This window comes from Toxotes jaculatrix, chromosome 5, assembly GCF_017976425.1.
Source record: "Toxotes jaculatrix isolate fToxJac2 chromosome 5, fToxJac2.pri, whole genome shotgun sequence".
NCBI classification, from domain to species: Eukaryota; Metazoa; Chordata; class Actinopteri; family Toxotidae; genus Toxotes; species Toxotes jaculatrix.
In genome coordinates, this window is record NC_054398.1 from 1185379 (window position 1) to 1196684 (window position 11306).

At 47.4% G+C, this 11306-nt stretch overlaps 1 protein-coding gene across 3 annotated transcripts in view; it reads left to right on the forward strand.

Annotated features, from left to right (window-relative positions):
• bcar1 (BCAR1 scaffold protein, Cas family member) overlaps positions 1-11010 on the forward strand; it is a 68128-nt gene extending 57118 nt beyond the window's left edge. For all 3 annotated transcript variants that reach the window (XM_041037569.1, XM_041037571.1, XM_041037570.1), the window contains 6 exons: positions 3153-3305; positions 6035-6130; positions 6560-6946; positions 7325-8206; positions 9103-9192; positions 9362-11010. In XM_041037569.1, the coding sequence (XP_040893503.1) occupies positions 3153-3305; positions 6035-6130; positions 6560-6946; positions 7325-8206; positions 9103-9192; positions 9362-9907 (2154 nt within the window). In that variant the 3' untranslated portion in view covers positions 9908-11010. The remainder of the gene's footprint in view (positions 1-3152; positions 3306-6034; positions 6131-6559; positions 6947-7324; positions 8207-9102; positions 9193-9361) is intronic.
• Positions 11011-11306: the final 296 nt, after the last annotated feature.

Genomic DNA, 11306 nt, shown 5'->3' on the forward strand with positions numbered 1-11306 from the left:
AAAATCCCAGTTTGAGATTCTCCTCCCTCTGTCTCTCCCTCTGGATCTCTCTCCACGGCAGCAGGCAGTCACAGAAAGCAGAGTGTGAGAAAGCCCAGCGTGGATCAGGATCTGAAGCACCCGTGTCCACCAGTTCAGACAAACCACCCAACCCTCCTGCTGTAATTAGGCCTCTCTCTATTTTTATCCCCCTTTTCTCTTTGAACTACACATCTGTGCTGTAAAGATGTTTTTTTTTCCTTCATCAGTTAAGTGCTCTCTGCTGCAGCTGCACGTATAGAAAGTGTATTTTATTTTTGCCGTGTGTGTGGTCACGGTGGTCATTTTGAAGCTCAGAGATTGAGCTTTGTTGAAGAATGTGCTGTATTTACCGCCACATAACACAGAGCAGATTTCATCCCGGCTTGTTTTGTTTCCAGACCGAAGCCCACGCCCTGGTTTCTTGTTATCTGTCTTTTTCTCATCTACGTAAAAGCAGAGAAAGAGGAGGAAAGAAAAGGAGCAGAAGAGAGAGAGAGGGAGAGAGAGAGGGGGGTGGGACGCCGCTCGGAGCGAAGGTCATCTGTTGAACAATGACTTCCACTTGACGTAATCTACATGCACGGAGCGCAGGAGCGAGCGTCCCAGTGTGTACACATGGCCCTCTGTCACAGCGTGTGTGCATATTTGCATGTAGAGGAATTCTCCCTCGCTGAATCCTCATAAATAAACGCGTGTGAAGGCATTTTATTGTTGCTAGGTCAGAGTAGCTGCAGCTTTTTTTTTATGAGGCCGCTGATTTATTCAGAGAACACGACACACTCAGAGTTTTCTTTGGTGGGTATGTAGGTCAGTAAATCTGAAAGTATACAGCCGTCCTCAGGCCAGAGTTCTGTGAGGACACAGAAGAAACGAGGCTGTACAGAGATTTGATGCGACTGAGCGCCGGCTGTCGCTCATTCCCGTTGAGTGCTGGGAGAGATGGTCTGTGTGCTGAGCTCAGGAAGGCAGTCGATTCATGGCATTTTAAAGACTGTTTAACACAGTGGTCAGATACTGGTGTCGCCAGTTCTACAAATGCATGTGGCTGAATACTGAGAGACACAAAGAGGCAGGAGCATGGACAGACTATGAAAGGATGGCGAGGATCAGCGGAGAACAGTTTATACGACGGGTGTCTGAGGAACATGAATCCACACGCTGCATCTCCTTAGTTTAATCTGTACATTAACAGAAATGTGACGATGTGGGACGGTGTCTCTGTGGGAGGAACGTTGTTCTGTGCACCAGCTCTCTGACACAGCTTCATCTCCTCCGACGTACTCCACACGTCACACAGTCATTTCCCCCGGCCTGTGTCAGTGGTCAGACAGCTGTTTTCTTCTGGCGTCATGATTACATGATCATAAAACGTCAGATTAGTAAGATTTTACCAGTGTGGTTGGATGAGTGCAAATCACACCTGCTAAACAGGAACTAACCAAGCTGACAGGACTAAATGGTTCAAGTCAACAAACACAACACAGACATGAAGCACTTGCTGGTGTTAAATGATGTTTTTAGTTCACAGTGGTGACCATCAGCAGTGACGCACACACACACACACACACACACTCATTCACATACAGGATGAGTATGATGTCTCTCTAGTGGTGACTACTGATCCATCGCCCTGATCTTCTAAAGGGATTAAAAGGCTCAGCAGGCTATTACTATTACTATACACACACACACACGCACACACACACAGACACACACACACACCCACGCACACACAGATCCACTTACTATTAGTGTTTAAATGTGTGTGTCTATTCTCCAGGGTGCACACAGACAGCTGATCAATAACACAGGTTATCAATCAGACACAGGGCTCAGGTTGGTGTGTGTGTGTGTGTGTGTGTGTCCGTCCACGGGGCTCATCTGGCATTTAGCCAAATGTCGTCAATACTGTTGAAAGCTTTCTGACAATGAGGAAAGGGGTGTTTACATGAGACTGTGTGTGTGTGTGTGTGTGTGTGTGTGTGTGTGTGTGTGACTGTGTGTGTGTGTGTGTGTGTGTGTGTGTGAACTGATTCCCCCTGAAAAGAAAAAGTTGTTCAGATTTGGAAAAGAATAGAGAGAATGTGTTATGAGGAGGGAGAAGTGGAAGCAGATTAGTACAGACAGGTTGTCAGATGGATGATTTTATGGTGTGTGTGTGTGTGTGTGTGTGTGTGTGTGTGTGTGTGTGTGTGTGTGTGTGTGTGTGTGTGTGTGTGTGTGTGTGTGTGTGTGTGTGTGTGTGTGTGTGTCTCACACACAGCTTACCTCTGACAGCTGGGGAGCTGAGTAAATATTATCAGAGAGCTTCCATTAATCAGGGCTGGAGCTGAGTGTGATTAAACAATGATTTGACTTACAAATACAGACAGTGATGCAGGATGCTTCAGTCTGACACAGAATACTGTAGAATACATTCTGACATACTGTGTGATCCTGTTCATTCATTTACGTTACACATTCACAGCTTTGTAGCTTGGCCGCTTTTTGATCTCTGTGGTGACACCGGCCTTGTGTCTGTGGCTGGTTCTGGTTAGAAAACATGGAAATGTTGTGTTGATCACAGTGACGACAGAGGGGGGAGAATGATGGAAGGACGCTGGAGGATCCAGCTGTGATGGCTGCTTCTGTTGTGTACGTGTTTGTACACCACAGCTGTTGTGGTTTCCCAGGCTGACCGGTTGACTCTGCACTCAAGCCGTATAATACAGAGTTTAAACAGGCACACAATAGGGCAGCCTGGTTCCCACGACAACTGCGACAGGACCTCTGCTCTGTTTTTATTGCCTGTGTGCGAGTCTGTGTGTTTTAATGAGACTGAACAACCTTTAGTCTCTGCTCGTTCAGTGTGAAGAGGCAATAAATTCTCATTCAGAGGTGAAGACACTTCAGAGGCTGATGAAAGAGACTTTCATAACTCGCTGATCTGTTGTGACCCTTGCAGGTTGCCATAGTCACGTCAACTCAGGCTTAGACTGTAGACTAGTCTTAGAGGAAGGGACTGTGTTGATATGATTATCAGACGAGTCTGATAGAGCTGAATTCCATCCTCTTTTCTTCAGACTGATGTTTGTAGCGTGACAATAACAACCTTTATGTTTGTCTTGTCTCGCGTGTGTTCCTGTGTCCAGGTGGTGGTTCCCACGCGGGTTGGACAGGTGTACGTGTACGACACAGTGAAGACGGACCAGGACGAGTATGATGTCCCTCCCAGACATCAGCCTCCTCCGACCCAGCAGGACATATACGATGTGCCGCCCACCCGCCAGCAGTACAACACACAGGTCAGGCTGCTGTCCTTCGCCTGTGTGTGTGTGTGTGTGTGTGTGTGTGTGTAAATGCTCTGTTCTGAAGAGAATAACAGAACAGAAATAATCATATTGTTTATAATTAGTAGTGATGTTCCAGCTGCAGCAGTGTCACTGATGTTAACGTGATGAGTCCTGTGGTGTGAAGGTGTAAATGTAGGAGTGTTTGTCTGTGAGCTTTAAAAACGGCTTGTCACATCAGAGCAGTTTACCCTTATCCATCCAAGTGTCTTGTACACAGACACACAAACACACGCGGGTACTGTCTGGCACCGAGCGGTCTCTCTGTCTGCAGAATATTAATGTCTGACGTGATGTAATGTTCAGCCTCTCGCTCTCTAAATATTACATCCATCTTTAGTGAAGGTCATCCATAACCAACAGGTGGGACAGATATACCACTGTGTGTGTGTGTGTGAGAGAGAGAGAGAGAGATAAACAAGACACCACACACATGCACAGACACACACACACACACACACAGGGACAAACTGTACGTAGAAGAGAATCTTGATGCTGACCAGCCAAAAGAGAAAGGTCACTCACTGCTGCAATCTGAGAGGGAGGAAGAGCAGAGAACGAAGAGCTGGAAAAGGAGGAGGGAGTAAAAGGAGAAGATGAGAATGAGAAAAATAAAGGATGGGAAGGTGAGGAAGAGCAGGAGGAAGATGTATGTGTAGCTGTAGTAACAGATGTAGCTGCGGGGCTTTTTTTTTTTTGAATCGGCAGCAATCTGAGAGGTGAAGAATGAACGCACCGCAACACAAGGCACTTCATCAAAATGTCTGCTGTGTGGGAGATGGCTCACACACACACACACACACACACACACACTCTGCAGCATCGCAGTACAGCTGTGTGGTACAGCGAGTTATTTAAGAACACAGTGCATCACACTTCCTGTTTGTCTATAGAGAGTAGACTCAGCTGGACTGTGGAACAGTTTTCATCTGCAGCGCCACAGTGGTCAGCTCAGTGTGTGTGAAAGACGCTGAGCTGATGGACTCAGCGCGTGTGGCTGAAGCTGTCAGAGGAGGTTTGATGCTGTAGGACCTGTTCTCTGCCACACACTCGTTCCTTCTTACTGTCAGATCAGAGGAGGTTCATCTCAGCCATGGTGTTCCCTGTGCATCTGACACAGTGTTTATTATTAATCACATCGATATCAACGTGTCGTCATGTAGTTTAAAGGACTGACCTCATCACTGGCGTGACCATAATGACATGTAGTATATAGTGTATGTTAGGATGAGGTCTGATGAATGTGAAGTACAGAGCTGTACAGACAGACAGTAGCTGTGAATGTGTTGGTCTGCTGGTTTTCCTCCTCCTCTCTCTGTCTGTCTCTCATTGTTCCAGTATAACAAGCATGGAGGCGTAAATGCCCCAGTTGGAATGGAGTGGCATCCCAGCTGCTTCTGTACACACACACACACACACACACACACACACACACACACACACACACACACACACACACACACACACACACACACACACATGTGTATCTGTGTGTGTGCATGTGTGTGTGTGTGTGAGTATATGTCTCTCTGTGGTTGTGCAGACAGATTTCGGTTTGAAAGTGTAGTTGTGAGGCGTCACACTGTCAAACGGCTGTTTGAGGGTTCAGACCTGGTTTTAGGGTCCATGTTAGAGTCGGGTCAGGGTCAGGGTTAGGGAATGTATTATGTCAATGAGTGTCCTCACAGCTGTAGTAAGACAACAGTGTGTACATGGGTCTGTGTGTGTGTTGGAGGTCATATGTCAAAGGCAGGAAGTCATTCCAGTGTGTGTGAGACACAGAAGAGCGAGTGAAGAGAGGAGCTGATGGAGGGACAGGAAGGACTGAAGAAGGGAGTGTTAATAGATGGACATTTCCTCAGTCAGCTCACTGTGTCATACAGAGGTGGTCATGTGACCAAAACCACACTGGTTCAAATTCCTTGGATGTCCCCTCTTCACCTCCTTTTTCCTGTTCTCTTTTCTGCCATTTCTCCAGCTCTTCTCTGCCTTTTGTTCTTTACTCCCTCTTCTATCTTCCTTTCACTCCTCTTCATCAACTTTTTTCAGTCTGTTCACCCTCCTCTTTCCCTTGTCTTTCCCTGCCTCTCTCCTCCTCCCTCTATTCTCTTTTCCTCCTTCTTCCCACTGCTTCTTCTCTTCTTTCTCCTTGTCTTTTCATCCTGCTCTGTTCTCTTCTTCTTTCTCTCCTCTCTCTCCTCTTTGCCTCTGGTTTGTAATAGAATAAATGAATATGCTCTTGGCGGACACTTCATTGCGTTATGTGGCATTCAGATGCTGCTCAGGTGCTTTTAAAGTTCCCCTCACCTGCCAAAGTCCTGAGCTAGTGAAGGTCCGTCCTTTTAGACTCCGCCTTCCACGCGATGCCTTTGTACTTCCCATCAGCTTTTTCCTTTTGCTAAGTGCATGCCAGCCAGATGTGAGTGCGTCCTGTTGACACTGTTGTTGATAAGCTCCCTCTCACTTTTTCAAGAGCTCAGAGAGCTCTGAAATTCTGAGAGCGGATTTTAAACTGTGTCCGCACAAAATCAGGATTGTGCATTTACACACTGCTCACTTCTCAAAAAGAAAGGACTGATCAGCCTCACAGACTCTGACTGTGTGTGTGTGTGTGTGTGTGTCTCCAGTGTGATGTGTATAACAGCATGTCATTAATGTCTGTCTGTTTTTTCCTCTGTGTTCAGGTGTATGACACTCCTCCCATGGTGGTGAAGGGGCCCTCTGGTGGTCAAGATATATATGACACCCCAGCAAGCACAGACAAGAGCACGCAGCAGACGGTGAGGCGCTGGATCTGGGAGGGATTGTGTATTTATGTGTGTCACAGATGAGCAGAATGACAGTTTTGTAACAGCTGCTTGATTTGAAGTTATATATATTAGATATATAGATAGATATATATATTCAGTTATAGTCATAGCTGCTCAGGTGAAATAACCTGTGTGCTTTTAAACCAAATCACAAATGTGAATAGAGACTGAATAGACATAATTAGTTTATTAGTTTGATTAAGATTGATGAGGCATTAATTTGAGCAAAGAGACAGCTGTCTGAGCAATAACCTGAAATGATTCCAGACATCTGTGTGTTGATCTGAATCCATTCACAGTGAACGCTCCATGTGTACTGCTCCACTTCAGTGCAAACTAAACAATACAAATGAAACACTTTGTGTAATACAGTGCGTTTCTTTTCTCCTTTTTCTGTAGGTCTATGACTTCCCCCCATCTGTCAGTAAAGACGTCCCCGATGCTCAGCCAATCAGAGAGGAGACCTACGACGTACCACCGCACTTTGCCAAACTCAAGCCCCAAGTCCCTGTCCCTCCAGGCCAGTATCTGCACAACAACCTCGAAGATGACGACGAGCCACCCATTCCAGAGGACGTGTACGACGTTCCGCCCCCAATCCTGACTGACAAGAACTATCGTGGAGACAGGAGCGGGGTCAGCCAGGCCCCCCAGGAGATCTATGACATCCCGGCCAGCCTGCGGACCGGAGGTCACACCACCCAGGATGTCTACGACTTCCCCCGGGAACGAGAGGAGCGAGGAGGAGAGAGGGGAGAGCAATACGTCTACGATGTCCCGCCACAGGTAGGACAGTTAAAGACTCAGTCCCACATTTTGGGGAAAAGATGTTTATTTGCACTGAAACCAAGATTCAGATGTGAAGATCAATATCAGTCTCATCTCTGTGTGTCCAGTGTAGTTTTAGTCAGATCATTTTAGTCTAAGTTTCCTAAGGCTGCAGCCAACACCATCGTTGTTGTGTGGTGTGTGGTGACTTTTACTGATAGGAAAGCAACAAACTAACAAAGCAGTTTAACATCAAATGACACTGACACACTCCGGTGGCAGTGCAGAGTCCTGTGTGTCCTTCCTCAGTGTCCTGTCCCAGACTTCTCAAACCTGCTGCAGATCTTACACAGAGAACTCTACACCTCAGTTAACAAAAAGTGTGTGTTTTTCCAGGTTGTGCGTGATGCCCAGTCCACCAGTGAGGAGATGACCATGTCTTTCAAGCGGCTGTCTGCCTCAAGTACAGGAAGCACACGGAGCAACCACTCTGCTTCATCCTTAGACATGGTCCCTGTCCGTGACACCCCCTCTTCTTCCGCACTTCCTGCACCTGGCTCCATGTCTGGGAAACCCCTCATCTTGGACCTGGAGCAGGCCATGGAGCGTCTGTCTCGCCTGCAGCAAGCCGTCGAGTCCAGTGTTTCCCTCATGATGTCCTTCATCACAGGTAACTGGAGAAGCCCTGCTCACCTGGAAGGGAACCTCCCCGCCATTCACCAGGCCGCTGACCGGGTGCGCTCCACTGTCCGAGACTTCCTAGAATTTGCCCGGGGGGCTGTGGCAAACGCCACCCAGGCCACGGACCGCTCTCTGCAGGCTAAACTGGGACGTCAGGTGGGGAAGATGGAGGAGGTCTTCCAGAGTTTGGTTCGACACAGTCAGAGCTTAGATGCCATTTCCTGGTCACACACGGCGCTCACAGCGCCACCACCAGGAGGGGATGACTTAGACCGACTAATCATGACGGCGCGAGGGATCCCTGATGATGCCAAGCAGCTCGCCTCCTTTCTCCACGGTAACGCCTCACTTCTCTTCAAACGGACCAACCGGCAGCAGCAGCAGCTGCCACTTCCTCCTATCCCGGGGGAGATCAGCGGTCACATGACAGGATCGGGAAGTGGGAGCTATCAGGGAGGGGAGAAGGTGAACATTCAGTCACGGCCCCTCCCCTCTCCACCAAAGTTTACAGCTGCAGAGGAAGAGGAAGGTGTGGACAGGCCGTATGAGACCACAGAGGAAGGCTGGATGGAGGACTACGACTACGTACATCTACAGGTACACACACACACACACACACACTCATATGCACTGTATTACTTTGTATGTAGTATGAGGACATTTAATCTGCTGCCATATTAAACTGACTGTTCTAATCATTGTGACACTACAGACCCACACACGAGTCACTGAATGAGACATTCAAACAGTAATTACTTCATTTGTCCATTTGTCTTCCTCTTAGTTTCTTTATTGGATGAAGATTGTAGAACATTGTCTCATATGTTTGTTTTCATTTAGTTTTATTCAGAGTTTTTGTGGACAAAAGCAACATTACATATATGTGTGATTTTAAAAGAACCTCGGTTCCTGTCTGAACTACAGTGATAGCTCCATATTATCGCTTCTGCTTCTATTTTTGTGAAGACCAGTGTGATTTGAAAACTTTATAGAATGAGGACATTTTGCCTGATCCTCACTTTCTGACACAGGGCTGTTTGAGGGTTCAGACCCGGTAGCGTTAGGGTTGGGGTAGGGGTTAGGCATTTAGTTGTGATGTAAGTGTGTGACCACTCCAGATGTGAGGCTGTAGTCATGGTCCTCACTCAGCATCTGTGTGATAAGAAAAGGTAAAGCTAAGATAACATGTCAGTTTACTGATGGGAAATTCAGTTTGACACAGACGCTCAAAAAATGTAACGTCATCAGAGAAAGATATTTCAATAAATACCTGTACATCAGAAATGAGTGAAAAATAAAGCAAGAAATGTTCATGTGAGGAGAGACTGTTCAGTCCCAGCAGCTGTTTCTGCACTTCCTGTTTGTCACCATCAGAGGGAGACAGAGGCCGTGTGTTACGTGTTGAGCCACAGAGAGACGTGTTTTAAATCAGCAGTGGAAGGACGTACACAGGTTGTGTAACTGTTGTGTGTGTGTGTGTGTTGGTCTGTCAGGGAAAAGAGGAGTTTGAGAAGAACCAAAGACAGCTGCTGGAGAAAGGCAACATCATCCGACACAACAAGACGCAACTGGAACAGCAACAGGTACCAGTGTGTGTGTGTGTGTGTGTGTGTGTGTGTGTGTGTGTGTGTGTGTGTGAATGTAGATGACAATGTACATGGGTGGTCATCACAAGCTATTTTTCATTTGGCTAATGTAGCCAAGTATTATCGTTTAGTATTAACGCTCTCCTTCTTCCTCTTCTCCTTCCAGATTAAACAGTTTGAGCGGCTAGAGCAGGAAGTCAGCCGGCCAATCAACAACGACATGACGGGCTGGGTCCCGCCCCCCCATCACCCTCTGGCCAACCAGCTGGCCCAGAATGGCTCTGGAGGCCCCTCTTCCTCCAAGCTGTGCCACGGCGACCGGCAGCTCCTCCTCTTCTACCAAGAGCAGTGCGAGCAGAACGTTACCACGGTGACCAATGCCATCGATGCCTTCTTCACCGCCGTCAACTCCAACCAGCCGCCCAAGATCTTTGTGGCGCACAGCAAGTTTGTCATCCTCAGCGCACACAAGCTGGTGTTCATCGGCGACACGTTGTCGCGCCAGGCCAAGTCCCCTGAGGTGAGGGCACGGGTGGCCCAGAGCAGCAACACCCTCTGCGAAAAACTCAAAGACATTGTGATCAGTACGAAGACGGCGGCGCTTCAGTATCCTTCCCCCGGCGCAGCCAGAGAGATGACTGAGAGGGTGAGGGAGCTGGCGGGGTACACGCAGCAGTTCAGGATGGTCCTGGGACAGCTGCTGGTGATGTAGGGGTTAAAGGGGGGAGGAGGAAGAACAAAAGACACAGTTACACAAACTGAGATGTCCCCATGAACGTGGGGCAGCAAATCCCCCCTCTAACACGAGGCGGACGACCCTGTACAGCCCTGCAAAACGGGGTAAGAGGACCTGGAGCTCCCTGGAGCACAAAGTGCTGCAGGAAACCCTGTACACCCTTCCAGTGTGAGGTTGGAGACCCTGTGTACCGCGACAGGGTGAGGCTTTCCATTCCTTACACTTCTGACATGTAGCATGGGAAACCCTGTATCCTGTACTCTGGTTCCTGGGGGTCTGAGACCCTGTCTGGGACCGGGGACGCCAACCTCATATCCATCCTCTGCTCCCTCCCTACCTCGCCTTTCACTGGGACCATTCCTCTCTCATCCCTCCTTCCACTGCGCGCTTTTTAATTCTAGACAAACTCAAAGGAACATTTTATCGTCAGTGGGCTGGGCCAATGGTTGTAAAATAATCATTGTAAATATTTAAGTTACCTATTTAGTCAGAAAACCGTAAAGAAAAAAGACTAAAGAACTTCCAGTATATAAATATAAATATATGGCTCTTTTTTTTTTTTGGAAGAAAAGATGAAAACATAAGTGTAGTTTTTAGACAATATCAATAATTGATATTATTATTGCTATACCGTATAATTATGGCTCTGATTCTTGATCCTTGTATCATTATTGTTATGGATGTGTAAATTCCAGATGATATGTATGACTGTGTTGTAGTACGTTTATGCTCTTCGCCCATACCTGACAAAGGCACACCTTCCAAGAAAACACTGGAGCACTCGCCCGTCTTTAACCTTCACCTGATGACAGACTCATGACAGCTCTACACGTTGCCTCTGTGTTTGAGCAGAACGTCGCCACCTGCGGCTCCGTAAATGTGTCCAGTTCAGGCAACGCCGCCGCCAAAAGTCGTCCTCGCAACAGTCCAGTTATTGAACACGATCTCAGTGCCATCTCAGTCGCTTTTTTGGAAAACTATACGTACGTTGTTTTGTAAGAGGCATGTATTAGAGAAAAGGAGTGTAAAAGGTTAAAGACAACAAATGAAATTAAACCTGCTTTTCTTCTTTTCTCTGACACTTTGATATGCTGTTGTTTTTTTGGGGGGGGCGTTTTCAGACCATTTGCATGAGCTAATTTCTGAAACTAATGCCACAGAGGGACAGGGGATGCGTAGGAACCAAAGGCTCAGTGCTGAGCTGAAACTGAAACATATGGTTGGTCACCTGCAGTGGACAGCTCATATTAGAGCTGTGACACTGCAGCACACGGGCCACTTTAGGTTTGAGTTAGTCAACAGAATATCTAAACTCTCCGACCATTAGCTGGCACTGTGCTGACTGTCTGAAATAAATGTTTGCCGAAGGTTATAT